The sequence below is a fragment of the Sinohyriopsis cumingii genome, unplaced genomic scaffold (genome assembly GCF_028554795.1).
Source record: "Sinohyriopsis cumingii isolate HCF-2022 unplaced genomic scaffold, ASM2855479v2 utg000940l, whole genome shotgun sequence".
NCBI classification, from domain to species: domain Eukaryota; kingdom Metazoa; phylum Mollusca; class Bivalvia; order Unionida; family Unionidae; genus Sinohyriopsis; species Sinohyriopsis cumingii.
In genome coordinates, this window is record NW_028315945.1 from 444,240 (window position 1) to 468,155 (window position 23,916).

Consider the following 23,916-nt stretch of genomic DNA (forward strand, 5'->3'; position numbering starts at 1 on the left):
CCAAATCGACGCAAAACGAGTAATGTATTATGTTAAGTATGGATCTATTGCGAAATACAGGCGCATATACGCTCTATATAAGGTGACAATAAACCAAACAGATTCATTCCGTTTTTGGAGTGATTAACAGTTATAATTTTCCTATGAAGAGTGCACCAAAGTCATGTGAACTTCATCCAATTCCAATATCGCTGCTGCTTGAGTGCTTTGATCTGGTATTGCCTTCACTGACTGATGTTGTTAATACCTCTCTCTCATCCGGGGAGTTCCCATCATTTTTAAAAACTGCCGTTGTAAAGCCTCTGCTGAAGAAACCAACACTAGACCATAACGATCTGAAGAACTACCGCCCTGTTTCTAGTCTCCCATTCATATAAAAATATCTTAGAAAAGGTTGTTCTATCCCAGCTTGTATCTCATCTAAATTCAAACATTCTTTTAAGCAATGTACAATCTGCATATCGCCCTTGCCACAGTACTGAGACTACTCTTCTAAAAGTAGTTAATGACATTCTCTCTGCGTTGGATAGCGGAAAGATTACAGTCCTCACCCTCCTTGATTTGTCTGCAGCATTTGACACAATAGACCATGATATATTACTTCACCGTCTCCAGCATGTATTTGGCATTCATGATACAGCCTTACTGTTGTTCAAGTCCTGCTTGGTCAACAGGACACAAATTGTATCTGCAAATGGAATACACTCCAGCCCAGTTGATCTGTGTTGTGGTGTTCCACAGGGGTCTGTTCTTGGACCTGTTCTCTTCATTCTGTACACTCAGTCGCTCTCGAGTGTCATAGATCATCATCTAGTGTCTCACCAATTGTACGCTGATGACACCCAAATATACAAATCTAGCCACCCAACTGAAGTTGATGCTACCATCCAAGGTGTAGAAAGGTGCATTTCTGATGTGAAATCATGGATGACATGTAACAAGCTGCAGATGAATGATGATAAAAACTGAGGCCATTCTGATCACAACACAAAGGCTTTCTCATTCACATCCTTTACCTCAAACAATAAATATCAGCAACACCAACATTAAATTCACACAATCAGTACGAAACCTAGGTGTTACTCTGGACAGTACTCTCACATTGCACCAACATGTCATGAACATATGCAAGGCTGCATATCTTGAGCTGAGACGCATCAGCTCAATTCGCAAATATCTTTCAGTTGATGCCACTAAAACACTTGTGTGTTTATTAGTACTTTCAAGACTGGACTATTGTAACTCAATTCTGTCTGGTTCATCTCAATATCTACTCCAGAAACTTCAAAATACAGCTGCTCGGATCATACTTAGAGTATCACGATCAGAGCACACCTCCCCGCTGCTCTGTGCCCTACACTGGTTATCCATTCGATCCAGAATCAAACACATAATTTGTTTTCTGTGCAACGTTTCACTGTCGGACTCTAGTCCAGCATACCTATCCGATCTCACCCATGTGTATACACCAGCAAGATACTTATGCTCCTCTTCTGACAATCGTATACTCATTATTCCCACTATGAAAACAAAGTCATATGGACAGCGTTCTTTTGCATACCAGGGCCCAGCAAAGTGGAATGAATTGCTCACTGAACTTAGACACAAAAACACGGTCATCACATTCAAAAGGGCTCTCAAAACTCACTTATTTCGACTGCAAGAACAAACTTAAAGACCTAAAAATGTTTCCTACCTGAAATATTCTCAGCATGGCTCTTTTATTATTTTTTAATGTTTTTTCTAATTTCATGGTGTTTGTTTTTGTAATAATATTATTCTATGTTTTTTATCTTATAGGTGTTGTCTAATGTTGTAAATCGCTTAAAGCTTCTAAAGATTAGGCGCTATACAAAGTCCTCATTATCATTATTATTGCAGGTCAGCAGACGTGTTTTATGTTGTACTTAGATATTATTCGAGAGGAAAAAGTATTTGTTTGGACCGTTCAATGAAATAAAAAGTGCTTCTTGTTTAGACTATACTATTGTTCTTAAACTGTTGTGAATTATTCAAAGGAGTTCTGGAGGACGCCATTTTGACCTCACGCAACTTCGCCGACCAGTACATTTCCGGTTTTGAAATTATACAGAACTCTTCATTCATTTAGGACTTTCATAGAACTTTCTCACATTGGCCGAATCCGAGACTCGAACCCACGCAGACGGAGGTGAGATGGCAGTCATCCGTAACGGTGAGCGCTTTAGACCAGTCGGCCTCTTGGGGCACCCTGGATTGTTTTCTCTGAATTAAAAATATTACATTGTAGGTTCCTCTCACATTTTCACTTATGACTTTGATAAATGAATTGTTTGTTAAGATGTATACAATTTGTTGCTTTTGTTTCTTTCTGTTACTTAGTGTGTGTCTATAGACTCGAGACAGAAATCGAGGGCTCGTCAAGGAGAAGAAAGGTTAGTGTGTGTGTGTGTGTGTGTGTGTGAAAGAGAGAAAAGTAGAGATAGTGTTTTGTAAGACAGTGCTGAGAGAGTGTGTGCGGCGTGAGAGATAGACAGTTTTGTCCAGGGCCGCGGACAGCATTTGTGGGCCCTAGGAAAAAAAAATCAGTCGGTCCCTATGAATTACCCCCCACCCCCAAAAAATTGTTATCTTCCATGACCGTCCGTTGTGGGCCCCTGGAATTTCGTCCTAGTAATCATCGTCCGCGAATGTGTGTGTATGTGTGTGTCTGTAAGTATATAAGAATGTGACAGAAGGAGATAGATTGTATGTACGTATGTCTGAGGAGATTATGTGCTGTCCGGTTGTCGCAAGAATAATACTGAGATCAGATAATGACCACCACAGTAATGACATCAATTAATGACCATCACAGGTAACTTCTGTTTTTTCTAAAAAGACAATTAGTGAATTCAGTCGAAATTTGTAATCATTCGGCTTAAAATGTGTTAAGATGTATCTAATTCGATAGATGTGTTGGATGTTCTACATGGGCGCCCGCACATAAGGCAAGTCCCCCACCCCCCGTTCACGTTTAAACATGTTTTGGCCTATATCCGTCAAACTTCATAGCTGACCATTACATGTTTGCGCACCCTCAATCGGACCCGAAAATAATTGCGGGCACCATTGATGCTCTATATTTAATCAACACCTGTTACAATCACTGTATAGGACACTATGGTTTACGAACCCAATGTGGTCGTTGCACCATGAGTTTTGGTCATATGACTTCATATTTGCACAGTCGAAACTACGTCTGTGACGCCGCTGGAAATACACCCGAGATACTAGTAACGTGTTTTTCGTTTTTCTTCTGTGGTGAATACTTTCCAAGCTTCGCAAATGCTTAATACAACAGACCAAATCTGAACGCCTTACCGTTGATGTTTATATAATTGTTGATTTAATCAGTATTTTCATTTATCATTTTATGTATTCATTATTAACCGAATCAACAGCAGTGTATATAAAATTAGTACAATAGGACATCCAGTCCCTTTTACATTTATCTTGCATCTTATGAGATCAATGCCAATTGCTTCCTATGTATTCCCCTTGGGCTGTGAGCCTGGGATGCTACCTTGAATTTGAAATTCGTGACTCCCTTGCCCCAGACAAATCATTGTCCTGCAAAATGTTCGAGCTCTAAGTATAAAAGTCTTTCAGGTACGATTACAACGTTTGTATATCACACTACAGAGAGGTTACCAACACTATACGTGTTTTTATTAATGCAAATTTTCGTAAATGTCGTACAATAACAGTTTTTCATTCACCCCAACCTTCAAATGCTCAAGTGATGCATCGCCGACTCATTCCACATGCCAGTCAACACATAACAAATTGCCACACAAATAATCTCTGTAATCAGTCTTGGTGTGAACATTGTTAGATAATGACAATATGGCTTAAGGCTAGTGGCCTGTTTTGTCAGAGCAGCTCGAACATTATTAGGATAAATACAAATAAAACTTGTCATAACTTTATAATATCACACGTAACTGTCGTGAAATTTTCCTAATTTTTGGAAATTTAACCGTAGGTTTGTTGGAAGTCAATACCGTAATCAAACGTTTAGAATTTACCATTAATTACTATGCTAATGACGGAAAGAGCTTATCCGTGCTCGCTCGATCCGTCAAGAGACATATCTGAGGGTTTCTTGACATTTTTTCCAAGCCCAACCTACGCTTCCAAGAAAAACCTTCCCTATTGCATCAAAACATAAAAAAACTACATCGACCTTTCGCATGAACTAAACGAAGTTTAAAATTTGAGCTAAATTAAAGCAGTAGTTACTGATATATTATGGCTCAGATTTAGTATAAAATTCCTACATTTTAGTCCAGTCCCACATTTTGACCCACGGTATAAAACATGATGTCAGCTACAACCACATAGGCCTACCGATTGTCTTTTTCCATTGAAGTAGGTGCTGGACGTAGGTAATTATGTAGATGGTGAACATATATAAATAGATACTATAATCAAGGTTCATTAACATGTCATAAGGTGTACTTGCATTAGAGCGCACACATAAACTCCATTTGAATGATTGTGTGTGGTTCTTCCACTAATCCCGCAATGTAGGATAAAAGTTGTACTACATTTGATTCCGGTCTGTACTGCCACTAAAAATCCGGTCAAAGAAATCTTGCATCTCGCGTTTAGGTACTTTTGATTTTTCCTTACCATTATAGCATCTTGCTAGTGACGAATATACTGTCCAAACTTAAGTGACAAATGTAAATAAGGTCCTTAGCGTGAATCAATACGTATATCTGGAATAAATACATAAATAAAATCTTCGTTTTTTTCTCGTTCTTCGATAAGCTTTGGTAAGGAACTTTTATATTTTATTTTGTAATTATAACAGATAAAAAAAGTATAATGCAAATGCAATACAGAATGTAAATTTTAAAAAGAGATGCTGGTGATTATTGTATCTAAGAAACACAGACTGTGTCCTGATTATGAGAATATACAGATGATTACTGTATCAAAGAGACATAGACCGTGTATTGATTATGAGATGATATAAAAATTAAAAAATAAAACGGTAATATAATTTGAAAACAAAAAATCTTATTAAAGACAGCAAAAATAAATTGTACTTGATTTTCATTGCAGCAACAACAAGAAAACAAACAAAAACTTACTTCCTTCTTATAATTACTGGAAAATAAAATAAAAACAAAAACAAAGGATGCTTGTATTTCAAAAATTAATTTTTAAGTGGGATAAGAATTAATTCAAATGATATTTGTCCGAGTTTTTCTGCGTCACCATCTAATGGGAGATAACTGACTTTTAAAGACCGTTGGCCACAAGTTGCATACAATCCCATTTTGTCGGATAATCCCAATAATAACTGTACACAAATCGACATGAATCATTTAGATGTCATGAAATTTATGGTAAAAACAGGGAAATAGAAATCGTAGTCTTCAAATTAAATTTTGGTCCCATTCATATGAAACGACATCAATAAAGGTAATTTCCATCCATGCTCTGTTGAATGCAAAATAAAGGCACTAAAAGTAAAACAAAACAAAACAAAACGACACTATTACATCATCGTCACCATAAACATGGCACCATTTAGGTGTTTTCCATCATTTTCGTCTTATTACTTGTCGTGGCCAGGCTGCTAGTGTGCTTTCATTATTTGCGTCCTTGTTTTTCTGTTTCTCTCATTGTACCCGAGCCGTGATAAAACCGTAACGATCGTATCACCGATATCGACATGCTTGCTGCTGTCAAAAATTTTCTCCCTAGGGCACACCAAGTGGTGACGGCCGTATAACAGGTATTCTTGTGTATCGTGGTGTTTTTGTGATTGGCTATGGATTACAAATGGCAAAACCAGGTAGGATTTCTTCTTTCCCAGCTGCGACCAAGCGTGACAAACCAGCCCACATTATATGGCACTGCATTGAATCAGACTAGAATTGTATTCGGTCCTACCATGTAAATATGGGCGAGGTGCCCCTGGTTTGTGCAATTTCCACTTCCTTGTTATATATTTCAGACGGATCGTACCATGGAATCTACTTCAAAAGTGATAGTTTGTGGACTTATTTGTCACAGTATCATCACAGGTATGTTTAATTATGATGTCTTGTCTCACTTGTACATGTTTAATCTAAATCACATTTAATGGTTTGCCATACATTTCGTGCATCACAGGTGTTCAAAGGCGTGGCCCATCGGAATCAATGTTACGTAATATATACCCATCTATTTGATGTAGAACGTCCCCCGATTGTCAGTGGAGTAGTTTACATTTCCATATGTTGCTGAAATTGGGGATCGGTGGCGTTTAATACTTTTTGGGGCTCCATAAGGGTACGATTTAACCGGGTGTGATATTTACATAACAAATAAGCTTCAAGAATCATCTGATAGTGTGTGTGTGTGATTAGGATTTTTAACGTAGCTTTAACAAATTTTCAGTCATATCGCTACGATGTCTGCAGTGTGGCAGTTTATAGTGATGTTTAGCCCTGGGGCATCATACCGCAGACACGTAGCATGATGTCCCACCTAATCATATTATCTTGACACCAGGCCGACCAGTCCTAACACTAACCTCTTAATGCTGAGCACCAAGCGAGGCAGCTGTTAGTACCATTTTTGTAAATCTTTGGTATGACTCGGCCGGTGTTCGAACCCACGACCTCCCGCTTCCGATCCGATATTGTAAACTCCGTGTTAGCTTGGTTGTTCGTTCTGGCTGAAATTGTTGACCATTAATGTCTTGCACACAAATACTTTCATATACACACAGTTTTTTGAATACCTCATATCGATACCAAACGTTCCTTATCTTCCACATATATATTTAATAAGGTTTTTCAGACTACTTTGTGTTTCCGTTTCACCTTTATAAAACGAAAGAGGGTGGTGGGGGTAGGCTGGGTAGTATATTATGCTGTTTACAATTAAAATAATTTACGTGGAAATCATTCTAAAGCCATTATTATCCTTTATAATGACGTATGATGACCCAGCAATTTAATACTCGCCTTCTGTTGGTCAGTTTTATATGCGCTGTTTTACCTTATTATTAGACTACAGTTAATGACCATTACATACGGACTTATTAAAGTCTCTAAAATGAATTCATTTTGTACCGTACCATTATAAAGAGTTCAATTATATCTAACCATGAATTCATTTTGTACCATACCATTATAAAGAGTTAAATTATTATATCTAACCATGTATTTCATTCCATTCACTAGTCCTCTTTTCCTATTTATATATTTGTTATATGACGGATAAAGAAATAGAAAAAGGGAATTATTGGCTGGATCGAAATACATGGTTAGAAATAATAGTTCGACTATATATATATATATATATATATATATATATATATATATATATATATATATATATATATATATGCGATGTGTATGTGTTTAGCATAAATTAGTCTTGAAGCTTCTGGTTGGGGCTGGAATCAGACCGCATTCATTGTTTTATTATTTAACAGGCTAAATATATTTCGCTACATTACATATAATTTTTGTACGCGTAAAATTCATCAGTTGCATACACTTTATCATTGAGGACTGTTTACAAAAAGACATTATCAATAAGGGATTTTCTTAACAAATGGTACTTATTAATACAACCTATAGAAAGTGTGTGTGTACTTGTCTGTGTGTGTGTGTGATTCGGATTTTTAAACCGTAACTATAAAAGACATTAAGTCTGAGCCATTCAGGCTAGGTCTAGCTGGTATATATCAATGATATGGACGAGTGTTTGAAGATGTGTTTCTGTAGTTGTGTGTGATGTTTGGATTTTTAACGTATATTTAACAATTTTTAGTCATATCCCAACGATGTCTGCAGTGTGGCAGTTTATGGTGATGTCTAGCACTGGGGCATCATACCACAGACACGCAGCAGTGATGTCCGACCCAGTCATATTATCCTGACACCAGGCTGACCAGTCCTTTCGCTAACCTGTTAATGCTGAGCGCCAAGCGAGGCAGCTGTTAGTACTATTTTTTAAACTATTTGGTATGACTTGGCCGGGGTTCGAACCCACGACCTCCCGCACCCGAAGCTCACGCTCTAACCACTAGGCCATCAGAGCGGTCTCCTATACAAAGTGATATTCGTCATCAACCGAAGTTTGATCATGTGATAATCATATTATAACATTTCCCTTTGTCCAAGTACTGCCATTTCTACTGGTCTCAACCAAAGTGAGATGAAACCTTAGTTTTTATCAGCGTTGTTTACGTTCAACTCTCAATGAGTTTTTGTGGAATTCATTAAAAGACACGACAAGCATTGGTTTTGTGGCATCTTTCAGCATATGATAGGCTATACATGGATGACAGTAAAATGTGGTGGTTGCTGAAAGAAGCATCTACCCAATGGAAACCATTGAAAGCCTTTGTCAGATAGCCACTTTGACAGAGTCAAAGCTCAAACTCACGTGAATATTGGTGTGATATATAAGTGATCTTTGAAGTCGAGCGCCTTCAACCACTTATCCACCCAAGACCTCCAGGCAACACAATCAAGGTACAAAAGAAAGCGCTGAATCACACAAGGTTTCATGGTTATATATCAATTGTCGGTTTTGATTCTGCACCATACAGAAATATCACGGTAATCCTAATATAAGCAATACGAATAATATATAATAATAAATATAGAATACTTGTGCATTAAAAGCTTTGTTTTACCCTTTCGAAAAATGCAAACAACACTCTTCCCATATTATCATGTGTTGAGATCGATATGGTTAGCGTTCATGTATTACAGTGGTGGTGTACATACTTGTGTTTGAGAAAAAAACATTTAGTAATGTATCATGTAAACACAAAACTGTAAAAAGATGAATTATAGTTTTGATTATTATTTTGACTTTTCAAGTGACAGTTTGACAGATTATAAAGGAACCGTACAAATATGCGTATAACATTTCTTTTGCAATTCGATCATATTCAGTCTGAAACATTACGCTTTCGGTTTGAAAACATCTTTCCGTTTACGACATTTTTATATTTTATATTGAGTAACCGCTGCGACTTTCTGGCATCTGATGTGGATATTACCAACCAACCAACACGAGTTAAGCCAGGAGATGATTTTAAGTTAAGAATCCTATAATCTCGTTGTCTAGAATGTAAGTCCTACTTGACCAATGAAATGTCTTAAGACTTACCTTTAAGAACTGCACTTAATGAAGTTGGAGCTTTGCCATATACTGACGATCTTGAAACACACTAATCCATAGTCTTCTGTCTGCACTTTACAATTGAAGCTGCAGGCGATGTGACAAAAATATTGAAATATTTCGGTGGGAACAATACTTATTTGCAAACCTCTCCCTTCCACCCATTCCACCATTGCAGTTCTTTGATCCAATAAAACTAAACCATCTTTCACCGCGTAACCTAAATGATGCGAACAGGACTTTTATCACTAATATTATTAAAACTTTTAAATCAAGAAACAATTTTCCAGAAATGTCTCTAAGAACAAAGTGACGTCGAGTAATACCCCAAAACATTTAATTAACAAAACTTAAGTGAGCCGTCTAAAATAAATCTCTTCAGCAAGCTGTTCTTTGTTGTTGCTTAACCATATTATAATCTATCAAACTTAATTAACTCCAAACTAATTCAAAATTTAAGTCTAATAAATATACTCTCTTACTTGTCCTTTTTTACAGTTTACCTCCCCATCTTTATTTTAAATAGTTTTACTTGTTTAGAAACGTTATGCTCGTGCATTACGACATAAATGGTATGTCAAAATCAGTTTTCATTGACTTGCATTTCATCCCCAAATTCTCTCTGTCTCTCACCCTCTCTAATTGTTTGACTGCATTACCTCTTCTAAATTGTTACATGGCCAGACTAGAGAATGTAACATCCAGCCCTAACCATAACATATTCATTGGAAACCATGTGCATAAAGTACATTCACCTTTAAGTTGTTTAAAATTGTTTTTTTCTCGCAAGGTCCTATTAGTATGTCACGCCTGTACGTAAGCACATGAGCAATATGCAACTGTTAATAATTACGATAACCTGATGGATGTATGTTCTGTTTGCTATCCTCTATTGCTGATGTTCTTACACGGTTATGTTGGACTTGGGTCATTATTGATAATCCGTTTATTTACATCTAGGTATCAAATCACATTGAAAGTATGAGAAAAGTTTAAACACACCGTTTTTATTTCGTTTTAAAGGCGTGCAGTGTGTAAGCCTTCTAGTTCAATGTTTACGTTAGTTACTTTGCACGTGAAGCTAGTATAAAATAGTTCTCCATACAGTTGATACAGAAATAAACGCAATTTGGTATGATCACATGATTATGTTCTGACCAATTTAAATCTTCCCTTCATTTATCAACTGATGCAACTGCAGTTATTATTTCATTAACTAGTAATACATTTTGCATTTATGTGTTTGTTACTTAATGCTTCACGTCAGTGCAACCGTCGAAGTAAAATATTTTTGTTAACGAGAACAGAGGAAGAGAGTTCAGGATAGGTTTGGTAGCTCAGTCATCGGTATCTCTTGAAAAATAAATAATTTTATGTTTGTAATACATGCTGTTTAAACCAAGGCTGACGGGTTGGTTGGTCTATTGATTGACTGATTGATTGATTGTGGGTTTTAAGACACACCAGTATTGTGGGTTTTACGATGTACCAGCATTGTAAAGCTATATAGCGCCACAAAAAAGGTTATATGAGAACAATGTAGGTGTCAAAAAGGTTTACTACCTACGAGCCTTAAAAGTCCCCCACCCCCAACAGTGAGATGATGAAAATATATGAAGGTTCCTGATCAACGGTATAAATGGTGTGTATAAAGGTTAATTGGACAATCAGAGATAAACTGAAGTGATCAACAGTACAACTGTTGATTAAAATACTCGACTGAAATAGCATTGCAACACAAGCCTATATTTTCGAATAAATGTTTACTTCCTTCAAGAAATTTTAAATTAAGACATATTTACCGTATCCAAAAATGTCTTTATTTGCTAAAGATTGTAGTAATGATCGCGTGTAGGTTGGAGATCAAACTCGTCTATCATAAAGTGATTCGAGATGAAGGGTTCATTGCAAGAACCGCACTCAGGTGGTTCTTCATCCGATAATATGTAGGAGTTAGTTATGTATTTACCAATTCTAATTCTTGCAGTGACTACCTGGATGGTTCTGTAGGAAAGAGGCCATTCCGCTAAGGTTGTTTGATCATGTGGAGCTTGTTATTGACAGCATATACCCATGATGTTTACCACTTCCTGAATAAAGAATTTATGATACCAGGTTTAAAATCAATGTATGGTATTTTGACGTCAGATAGTTGTAGAGGTAAGGCCATTTTAGCAGCGCTGTCTGCTTTTTCTTTACATTCAATACCGATATGGTTGGGTAGCCTACAGTACTATATTGTATACAGCTCGGTATATTTGTTGAGAACATTGGCCAATAATAAGTTTTCAAATTCCCACTGTGTAATGACTGAAGTACTGATAGTGAATCGGAGAAGATGACAGAGTTTAAAATATGCTTGGTTTCGAGATATTTCAGGGCAGACTGTTGTCCTGAGCTTGGCTAAAATGTCGATTCACCACCTGGCATATGAAATTTTGTAGTGTGATTTCCACTACTAAAGGCTGCAAATAGTCTTTTCATTATCCATTTTATGCCGTCCGTAGAAATGCTTGTGTAGTTCTTACATTTGGATAGACACTCCTAATTAGAGTTATGAAAATATGGAAGGATTTTGTCGGATTATTTTCCTTCATGCAGCGTAAACGTACTTCGGGTTCTTTTGGAAGCCTTGGAGATGTTACAGAAATAAAATCCTTTAGGATTTATGAAAGGTCGGTCTTTTTTTTGTATTGTCAAGGTTGAAAAATATTCTATTGCCAAAGGTAGAAATGGCATCGGTTGTATTTTGGTATAATATTTAGTTTTTGGATTGAAAAACAGACCCAAGAGCAGGATTTAAGGTGTTGGAATTTAATTTGAGGACATATGATAAAGACAATGTTTCTCTGCAGTGTGATAGAGGTGGCTCATTGGCTTCAGTCAAAAGGCTTTCACATGCGGATGTCCTAACGTGAGTCGTATAGCTTCGTGGTGAATTGTGTCAGTCTTCCTTAAATATGACTTTCTGGTTGAACCATAATGTAGCCATAGTACAGTTTGGATCTTATAGTGGTTTTACATACGTTAAGGATACAGTTTATATCATACCCCTCGAAATGTAATCACTAGGAAAAGAATGAAGCAAAACTGTCAGGCAATTACAATACCTGAAAACTACTCTGAAATCATGAATTTATGCCTGCAAGGACGTGGATCAAATCATGTAACACGAATCAGCTTGAGAAAGTACTGGACCTACTTTCACTTCAACGGTTTCTCTGTAAATATGCCTGATAAGAATCTTACACTTGAAAAATAATACAGCCGTCTCAATTACATATTGAATTTGGCTAATGAAAGACCGACATGTTGGGTGTGTTGAAAATATACACAAAGTCAACAAGTTAATTGGTTCTCTGCATGCTTTGTTTGTACAGCGTTTCATTTACCAGATAATTTCAGAATTTACGATCGAGAGGATCTCCGCAAGTAACTTAAACAATGCTTGACATGATAATGGGAGCTGAATGGTGACCATGAAGATATGTTCTGGCAACATGATATAACTAGTATTTATCACAGATACTTTCATTGAACACGTCAGGTTTTATATACACAAAATAAGTTTTATAAGCGTTCAAGCCTAGTGTTCGTATTATCACCCCATATAGGCAGAAATACATGCGATTTGCATGCCTAGTGTTCTTAGTTTGACCACACTTACACATGATACACGAGTTTTACATGCCTAGTATTTTCGGATGACCATACTTGCACGTGATACATGAGTGTTACCTTTGTGCTCTTAACCACGCTTACCCAGGACCACTTACACATGATACAGGAGTTTTCAAAGCCAAGAGTTCTTATTTGGATAACACTTAACTGGATACGTGGGTTTTGCAAGTCTAGCGTTCTTAGTACTACCACAATTGCACGGGATACACGTGTTTTTCAAGCCCAGCACCCTTTGTACCACAACACTTAAACAGGATACACGATTCGTGTAAGCCTAGTGTCTTTGTTTTACCATACTTACACAGGATACACGAGTTTTGCAATCATAGTGTTCTTAGTTTTACCACACACGGTATACACGAGATTTGCAAGCCCAACACTCTTTGTAAGACCACACTTACACAGTCTACACGAGTTTTGCAATACTAGTTTTCTTAGTTTTACCACACTTACAGTGGATACATGAGTTTTGCAAGTCTAATGTTTTTTGTTTTACCACACTTGCACGGGATACACGAGTTTTGCAAGCCTGGTGTTCTTAATATGACCCTTTTAAAACGTGATACATGTAATATGCAACTTACAAGAGTAAAATAAATTTAAATCGACGGGCATCTAGTTTGAAAATACACTATCGGATTGGCTGTTTTGTTGAAAAGAACACAATATGTGGTTGCCTATGGCTATTACATATATTTATATTTTATTTTTTTTTCTCACTTAGTATGCCATGATAGGTTAGCATGCCATGATAGGTTAGTATGCCATGATAGGTTAGTATGCCATGATAGGTTAGTATGCCATGATAGGTTTTCCTTGTAGCCACACTACTTACTCTTTCCGTTTCTACCTCACGTTCTCCATAATGCAGAAGAAAGTTAAATATTATGGCTTAAAAAAGAGCAGTACAGCTTCGGTTTTAAAAATACTGGTGTCACTGATAAATTGTTAAATTCGTTACTTTGTACTTTCTTTCCAGCACATCACCGCTCCGGTGGCTTAGTGGTTAGAGCGTCCGCCACGGATGCGGGAGGTCGTGGGTTCGATCCCCGGCCGAGTCATACCAAAGACTTACAAAAAATGGTACTAACAGCTGCATCGCTCTGGCGCTCAGCATTAAGAGGTTAGTGTTAGGACTGGTCGGCCCGGTGTCAGGATAATGTGACTGGATGGGACATCATGCTACATGTCTGCGGCATGATGCCCCAGTGCTAGACATCACTATAAACTGCCACATTGCAGACATAGTAGCGATATGACTGAAAAATTGTTAAAGCTACGTTAAAAATCCAAATCACATCACATCACTGCACAGCACGTCACTATTTTAAATTATCCCTGCATATTTTTCTGTGTTAGTCATTGTCGTATAATACAGAGCCTTACCCACCAAAAACCTGCATTGGCTGGGTATTCTGTGTTACAGCCGCTGTCATGGGATACAGTGCTTTACCTAAAAAATGCCTTCCTTAGCTGGGTATTCTGTGTTACAGCCGTTGTCATGGGGAACAGTGCTTTACCTACAAAAAGCCTTCATTGGCTGTGTATTCTGTTACAGTCATTGTCATGGGATACCGTGATAAACCTACATAAAGCCGTCCTTGGCTGGGGATTGTGTGTTACAGTCATTTGCAGGGGATACAATACTTTTCCTACACAAAATCCTTCCTTTGCTGGATATTCTGTTATAATCGTTGTCGTGGTATACGATGTTTTACCTACGAAAAGTCGTCAAGGGATACAGTGAAAAGCCTTCCCTGGCTGAGTATTCTCTGTTACAGTCGTTGTCATGGGATACAGTGCTTTATGTACAAAAAGCCTCCTTTGGCTGGATATTCTGTGTTACAGTCATTGTGATTTGATACATTGCTTTACCTACAAAAGGCCTTTCTTCGCTGGGTATTCTCTGTTACAGTCGTTGTCATGGGATACAGTGCTTTACCTACAAAAAGCCTTCCTTGGCTGGGTATTCAGTTTTACAGTCGTTGTAATTGGATACAGTGCTTTACCTACAAAATGACTTCCTAGGCTGGGTATTCTCCGTTACAGTCGTTGTCATGGGATACAGTGAAAAGCGTTTATTGGCTGGTTATTCTATGTTACAGTCGTTGTAATGGGATACATTGCTTTACCTACAATAAGCCTCCATTGGCTTGGTATTCTGTAGACCAGTCATTGTCATGTGATACAGTGCCTTACATTCAAAAAGCTTTCCTTGGCTCGATATTCTCTGTTACAGTCGTTGTCATGGAATACGGTGATTTACCTACAAACAGCCTTCCTTGGCAGGGTATTCTGTTTTACAGTCATTATCATGGGATACAGTGCTTTACCTACGAAAAGCCGTCCTTGGCTTGGTATTCTGTGTTAAAGTCATTGTCATTGGGACACAGTGCTTTACCTACAAAAAGCCTTCCTTGGCTGGGTATTCACCGTTACATTCGTTGTCATAGGATACAGTGCTATACCTACAATAACTCTTCCTTGGCTTGATATTCTGTTACAATCGTTGTCAAGGGATACAGTGCTTTACATACAAAAAGCCTTCCTTGGCTGGGTATTCTCCGTTACAGTCATTGTAATGGGATACTTTGCGTTACCTACGAAAAGCCTTCCTTGGCTGGGTATTCTTTGTTACAATCGTTGTCATGGGATACAGTGCTTCACCTACAAAAAGCCTTCCTTTCCAGGCTATTCTGTGTTACAGTCGTTGTCATTTAATACATTGCTTTACTTACAAAAGGACTTCCTTGGCTGGGTATCCTGTGTTACAGTCGTTTTCATGGGATATAGTGCTCTACCTACAAAGAGCCTTCATTGGCTCGGTAGTCCGTGTTACAGGCGTTGTAATGGGATACAGTGCTTTACCTACAAAAAGCCTTCCTCGGCTGGGTATTCTTTGTTACAGTCATGGTCATGTGATAGGCTGCTTTACCTACAGAAAGCCTTCCTTGGCTGGGTATTCTGTGTTACAATCATTATCGTGGTTTACAGTCCTTTATCTACAAAATGCCTCTCTTGGCTGGGTATAATGTATTACATTCATTGTCATGTGATAAAGTGCTTTACCTACAAAAAGCCTTCCTTGGCTGGGTATTCTCCGTTACATTCGTTGTCATGGGATATAGTGATATACCTACAAAAAGCCTTCTTTGGCTGGGTATTCTGTGTTACAGACATCGGCATAGGATACATTGCTTTTCCTACAAAAAGCCTTCCTTTGCTGGATATTCTGTGTTACAATCGTTGTCATTAGATACAGTGTTTTACCTACAAAAAACCATCCTTGGCTGGGTACTCTGTGTTACAGTCGTTGTCATGGGATACAGTGCTTTACCTATAAAAAGGCTTCATTGGGTTGGTGTTCTCCGTCACAGTCGTTGTGATGGGATACAGTGCTTTACCTACAAAAAGCCTTCCTTTGCAGAGTATTCGTTGTTACAGTCGTTGTCAAGGGATACCTGAAAGTCCTTCCTTTGCAGGGTATTCTTTGTTACAGTCGTTGTCATGGGATACAGTGATTTACATACAAAAAGCATTCCTTTGCTGGTTATTCTTTGTTACAGTCGTTGTCATGGAATACAGTGCTTTACCTATAAAAAGCCTTCCTTGGCTGCGTATTCTCCGTTACAGTCGTTGCCTTGGGATACAGTGCTTTAAATACAAAATGCCTTCCTTTGCAGGGTATTCTGCGTTACAGTCGTTGTCATTTAATACATTGCTTTACTTACAAAAGGCCTTCCTTGGCTGGGTATCCTGTGTTACAGTCGTTGTAATGGGATACAGTGCTTTACCTACAAAAAACATTCCTCGACTGTTTTTTTGTGTTACAGTCGTTGTTATGGGATACGGAGCTTTACCTACAAAAAGCCTTCCTTGGCTGGGTATTCTTTGTTGCCGTCGTTGTCATGTGATACAGTGCTTTACCGATAAAAATCCTTCTTTGACTGGGTATTCTGTATTACAGTCGTTGTCATGGTGTACAGTGCTTTACCGACAGAAAAGCGTCCTTGGCTGGGTATTCTTGCTGTTCTTTTACGGGCTCTGTTAAAGCACGCGCTTCGTTGATTGATGTGATAATCAAAATCCATAACCAATTAACAATCAAAAACATATGTCAGTATTAATATAGGAAGCCAAATATTAAATTAATGTAAGGACATGGCGCCATTATATAGTATAACTATTAGCATCTTTACTATATATATATATATATATATATATATATATATATATATATATATATATATATATATATATATATATATATATAATAAATAAAGGGTGTGGGCATTTTCAGTCAGTGCATTCATACCTGAAAACAGATATCTAAATCCTTTAGTATTTATAGTAGTTCTTTGTGACGTCCGCAGATGTATTTTCGTCTATAAAAGCTCGTTAATCATTTTACAGTCATAAGTTTTACATATGAAGTCTTTCTGCTTAAAATGATAATAGTTGCTTCTTGTATCATTTTATAAAGTGTACGACGGTGTTGTAGTATTTATACCGTGTGCAATGTAGTTTTACTCTTTATACCGTGTGCGATTGTGTTGTACTCTTTATACCGTGTACAATGTAGTTTTACTCTTTATACCGTGTGCGATTGTGTTGTACTCTTGAATGTACATTCATAAATACAATTGCATTATAACCTTCTCGCCATGAACTGTGGAAACAACTATGACTTGGACTGTATATTTATGTGGATGTCGAAAGCCTGATAGGGTATTAATTAAAGAATCTAATGGTTCTTTGTCATTTGGATCTGCTTTTAAGCTTCAGTTGAGGCGCTAATGTAATGACAGAAGTGAGAATTTCTACCATTGTACTCAGTCGAATATGACCGTTAGTGCTTTAAAAGCATATATTTAATTGTGTACTCTGATAAATATTTGGAACTTTTTTCAGTCTAATATAGGCTTTGGTGCTTATATCAGGATTTTAAAAAATACACGTATTTACATGCTCAGTCTGAAATGATCCTTGCGTATCCACGCTGGTATTACCCTCGAGTACTGTCTAATACGACCACTGCGTAATCACACTTACATGACCATTGCGTACTCACTCTAATTTGACCCTTGCGTATTCAGTCTTATAACATCCTTGCGTACTCAGTCTGATATGACCCTTGCGTACTCAGCCTGATATGATCCTTGCGTACTCAGTCTGCAATTATCCTTGCGTACTCAGTCTGATATGATCCTTGCGAACTCAGTCTGATACAAGTCTTGCGTTCTCAGTCTAATATGGGCCTTGCGTACTCAGTCTGATATGAGCCTTGCGTACTCAGTCTAATATGGGCCTTGTGTACTCAGTCTGATATGAGCCTTGCGTACTCAGTCTAATATGGGCCTCGCGTACTCAGTCTGGTATGAGACTTGCGTACTCAGTCTGATATGAGCCTTGCGTACTCAGTCTAATATGAGCCTTGCGTACTCAGTCTGATATGATCATTGCGTACTCAGTCTAATATGAGCCTTACGTACTCAGTATAATATGGACCTTTGCGTACTCAGTCTGATATGAGCCTTGCGTACTCAGTCTAATATGGGCCTTGCGTACTCAGTCTGATATAAGCCTTGCGTACTCAGTCTAATATGGGCCTTGTGTACTCAGTCTGATATGGGCCTTGTGTACTCAATCTAATATGAGCCTTGCATACTCAGTCTAATATGGGCCTTGTGTACTCAGTCTGATATGAGCCTTGCGTGCTCAGTCTAATATGAGCATTGCGTACTCAGTCTGATATGATCATTGCGTACTCAGTCTGATATGAGCCTTGCGTACTCAGTCTGATATGATCCTTGCATACAATGTTTGTTACGACAGTTGCTTATTTTCTCAGATTTTCAAAGAACATATGCGTATGCTTATTCAATTTTAGTATGGCAGTTGCGTAATCGGTCGCATGCGACCCTTGTGTGCTCACTCTGATTCTGTCCTTGGTATTTGTATATTTATAGCGTACATGAAATTATTTACTTGGTCTGATATATCCCATGTTACTTATTTTAGATTTTCAAAGCGTACACATAATGATATACTCAGTCCCATATTGCCATTGGTAGTTGTCTCAGATTTTCAAAGCGTACACAAAATTGCATTCTCAGACTTATATTGTCCTTGGTAGTTGTCTCAGATTTTCAAAGCGTACACAAAATTGCATTCTCAGACTTATATTGCCCTTGGTAGTTGCCTCAGATTTTCAAAGCGTACACAAAATTGCATTCTAAGACTTATGTTGCCCTTGGTAGTTGCCTCAGATTTTCAAAGCGTACACAAAATTGCATTCTCAGACTTATATTGCCCTTGGTAGTTGCCTCAGATTTTCAAAGCGTACACAAAATTGCATTCTCAGACTTATATTGCCCTTGGTAGTTGCCTCAGATTTTCGAAGCGTACACAAAATTGCATTCTCAGACTTATATTGCCCTTGGTAGTTGCCTCAGATTTTCAAAGCGTACACAAAATTGCATTCTCAGACTTATATTGCCCTTGATAGTTGCCTCAGATTTTCAAAACATACACAAAATTGCATTCTCAAACTTATATTGCCCTTGGTGCGTGTGGCGGAATCTGTAGTTGCCTATTAATACTTGTTAAATTGGTTTTATAACATCTACCATTGGTGTTATAAATTTATTTTCACTTGTTATGCAATGCTGAATGTAATTCATTTACCCTTTCTGCATGTAGGAAGGCCTCCAAAGATATATGAATGGAACTTGTTAATAAGAAATAGGTCTTTGAATGGACTCAATAACGACGCTATTGAAATTAATTTATGATCATTCACAACAAATAATTCTCCATGGTCGGATAGTATGCTGTATCCCAGATAATAAAACGACGTCACAACTGTTTCCTTGGCAACAAGTTATTAAGCCAGTCAATACTACCTAACAAAGAGAAATCCATTTGGATAATTTGTTCAGTGTGATGAATAGTTAGAATGTAAAGGGAACTCATTTGTATACGCCTTTCGTTAGATACAGTGTATCATGTATTGATGAGGTCTGTCCGCTGATCTGTCTGTTAGCAGTTTATTTAGTTTCCACATAATAACTCAAGTTCTCCAACGTCATTAGTTACCAGACTTAAGGATGGCCTGCAATTTCGGCAGGGAAGTGTAACAAGTCGAGGGCACATCAACTTAAAAGAAAATAGATTCCGCACAGTGACATTAGTTCTGAATGACGGACGAATCTGGACCAAAGTTTTGGGATGGCCTGCACTTGATATAAGAAACAAATCTGTCGATGTAGAGATAAAACAGTGAAATGTCAGTATCACTGTGCCTGAAAGTAAGAAAACAGTTGTTTGCAAAGAAGTATTCGTTCTGTCTGGCAGACATACACTAAACATGGCAGATAGCATAAAACGGAAGCAGATTTTTAAACGGTCCATGATCAATGTCACCGTGAGAAATAAAAAAATAAATTAAAAAAAATGGCTTTTTCAAAATAAAGTTTTCGGCCAGGTACCTTCACAAAAATGTGTCACTTACACGTTGGGTAAGATAAACGCCTATTGATTTGCAAGGCAACAGTCAAGACCATTGAGATTGAAAAAAGAAAAGAGTGCGTTTAGTACAAATATGAACTTTGGTGCTAGACCACGCAAATTAACGAACGTTTGCGGACTGCTTGCACTTAACATATTGGAGCAGGCCTCAAGGTCAGATATCACGGTTATTGTCTCATTCTCACTTAAGGACCAAAGGGTTTTGCCAAATGGCTTTTGCTGCAGAATAAATTCATTGATCAAGCTTTCGCTTCGTATGGACTGACGGTAACAAAAATACATGTTGATTCTGGGATCAAAAGGTGAGGGGTCAAGGTAACTATAATTACAAACAATGGTTTCCGACAAATAAAGTTAGTTCAAGACCGCATACCTCAACCAAAGTTCTTCAGGCCCTTGAGACCCGTTTGTCATTAATCTCCTGAGTCATCCATATCCGTTTAGAGCAAGCATGGATGCGTATTAAACACAGGGCGACTGTATGACGTGGATGACGGTACATTGTGTACTAATTACACTATTTTTTTGTTGTTGAGTTTAATTATAGTGGCGTGCGCACAATTGTGCATGTGCCACTTTTTTCTGACTGCACCGCAGCCTGCTAGTTGTTCCTGGGGATGTTAACGTTGATTTAAAAAACGCTGGAAGCACACATTAATGACAATAGCGATATGTCCTTTACTGTATTACTTTCCATGGCTGCAACTTTCCTTTACTGTTATTACTTTAAAGGGATGGTGCCACCTCCCCCAGGCTTTTATGGATTCAAGGAACCCTGATAGTTTGGCCTCAATCTGTGGGTCCACAAAGGTCCCTACAGTTGAATGGTTGGCTGTCATTAGTGGGAAGGAGAGCTCGGGAACGGTCCTGCTTGCTTTACATCGCTGGTTTCTTGTTGCATTTGCCTGGTGTTTCTTGCAATTTTTTTTTAAATTTTTTTTTCGATTTTTTTTTCTTCTTCAAAATGTTCTAAAAGGGGGAGATGTTCTGTGCTGTTTATAGAGGTTCTTAGTAGAAATCATGTATGAAGAGAGATTTTCAAGGTTATTATGGTATTACTAGTCGAGGTGTTTAGGGTGTGTTTCCTACGTTATGTTATTTATAAGTTTTTAGATATTACCTCTTTAAGTTATTTATTAATTAATGTTTTTAGAGATTGAATGTTATTTATAATTTATTTACAAGAGACCGGAGTCCTAGCCGATTACACGGTTCGTTAAGGACATCTAGGACCGGAATCCTAGCTGATTACTCGCTAATTACACTAGACTTTTAATTTATATATGCCATGATACTGCGCTCCCTTCATGCTTACTGTACTTCGCCTTTTAAAATAAAACAATAAAATAAAACAAATGCAGATGTTAACGTTGATTTAAAAAACGCTGGAAGCACACATTAATGACAATAGCGATATGTCCTTTACTGTATTACTTTCCATGGCTGCAACTTTCCTTTACTGTTATTACTTTAAAATACAACTATGGCTGTAACCTTCCTTTACTGTATTACTTTAAAATGCAGTCATGGCTGTAACCTTCCTTTACTGTACTAGTTTATAATACTGCCATGGCTGTAACCTTCCTTCTGTTTATTGATAGTGCATTGATATTGTACATTGTTGTTGTTGTTGGGTTTAACGCCATTTTTCAGCACACGATAGGCTATGCATGGCAGCCAGTATTAATGGTGGAGGAAGAACCCTGGAAAACCCCAGGAAGAACCACGACCCACGGGAAGCTACTGGCAAGCTTACTCACATTCCCACATTGGCCGAATCCTAGACTCGAACCCACGCAGACAGGGGTGAGATGGCAGCGATCCGTAACGGAGAGCCCACGCAGACAGGGGTGAGATGGCAGCGATCCGTAACGGAGAGCGCTTTAGACCACTCGGCCACTCGGTACCCCTGTATTGTACATAGTGTTATATAAGTAATATATTGTTACACGCACACGGGTATTTACTTGACCGAGCGGTTTTCAAACCCTGGCGCGATTCTCGCTAGAAGTCATAAGTTTACCCCGACTTTCCAAAGACTTCCATACAACCTCAGTTGTAAATCTGAAAGCCCGACGTGTCCATTCTATACCTAAATTTTCCTCTAATTAATGCAAGACCACAGATAAACCAAACTGCCAACTATCTATCAACCGTACATCTGCGTGTTTTGGCTTCATTATGTTTCCGTACCACCAACCGTTCACGTCTTAGAACATATACGAGTACTCCCTAACAATGGGAACTATTTTAACTCCGCCACCTTAGGCCAGTCAATATATGCTTTCCAGGCACATTTCGCCGATATAACTGCACCATATTCGCCCACATGGCGACATAAACGGTGTCTGTCAAGTCCCTTTCTATTTATGCCCTTGTGTAATTTACCGGTTTAATACCGTAAGTACTGTCCTTGCAGTCACGCTACCAATGTATACCACTAGATTTTAATATGTACTATTTTACGATAGGGACATTCATTCGGTTTTGGTCGGAATTCACTACTAGTGAACCAGGACATCATGGAAACACACTAACACTTCACTCCGTGAAGTTTGCTCCTATTAATTAGCTCATTAATTCGGGCCAGGAATATTTCCATGGCGCCAAATTCCAATAATCAAACAAGTAATCACACAAATCTAAGAATTGCTTAAAACGGGGCACTATAACCAAGTGCACATACTCTAAATTTACTACAATATATTAAGTACAAGTATTTCCGAACTTTGCTTTCGATGAAAATTTATAGTTTCGTTCATACATATTTTGTCTTCAGTGTTTGCATCCCAATATTGTTGACTCAGCAAAAACTACATAATTTATTTTCATTATTTTCATGGTGTCGTTCAGAGAGTGTTTTCATATACACAGGAAACCTTTTAGGCTTCCATTCACAAAGGAAACTATTGATGCTGATTTTTTTTATAGCATTCATAACTATATGTTAATGATCCACAAATACATCCTGAACAATGGTTGGAAATAACATTTGAATTTATGCACTAAATCCATTTAGAACAGCTTAATTTGTTTTCATCAATTCATATCCATTGCAGTGTGCTATGTAAATTCTATCCGCTATAAAGTAATCCATTTTAGTGTCGATACTCTGTAAATCCTGTCCACTGTAATGTAATCCATTTTAGTGTCAGTACTCTGTAAATCCTGTCCACTGCAGTGTAATCCATTTTAGTGTCAGCACTCTAAAAATCCTATCAACTTTAATGTAATCCATTTTAGTGTCAGTACTCTGTAAATCCTGTCCACAGCTGTGTAATCCATTTTAGTGTCAGCACTCTATAAATCCTATCAACTGTAATGTATCCATTTTAGTGTCAGTACGCTGTAACTCCTGTCCACTTTAATGAAATCTATTTTAGAGTCAGTACTCTGTACATCTTATCCACTTAAGTTAATCTATTTTAGTGTCAGTGCTCTGAATATCTTGTCCACTGCAATGCAATCCCTTTCTGTGCCAGTACTCTGTAAATCCTATGCATTGTAATGTTATCCATTTTAGTGTCAGTACTC

At 37.8% G+C, this 23,916-nt stretch overlaps 1 protein-coding gene across 2 annotated transcripts in view; it reads left to right on the forward strand.

The window, feature by feature from the left end:
- The first annotated feature begins 5,205 nt into the window (after positions 1-5,205).
- Positions 5,206-23,916, forward strand: part of LOC149772979 (uncharacterized) — a 65,044-nt gene continuing 46,333 nt past the window's right edge. Inside the window, exon 1 of one of the 2 annotated variants that reach the window (XM_089947007.1) lies at positions 5,206-6,065. In XM_089947007.1, the coding sequence (XP_089803133.1) occupies positions 6,008-6,065 (58 nt within the window). In that variant the 5' untranslated portion in view covers positions 5,206-6,007. The remainder of the gene's footprint in view (positions 6,066-23,916) is intronic. The other variant, XM_089947008.1, reaches the window with a different exon arrangement.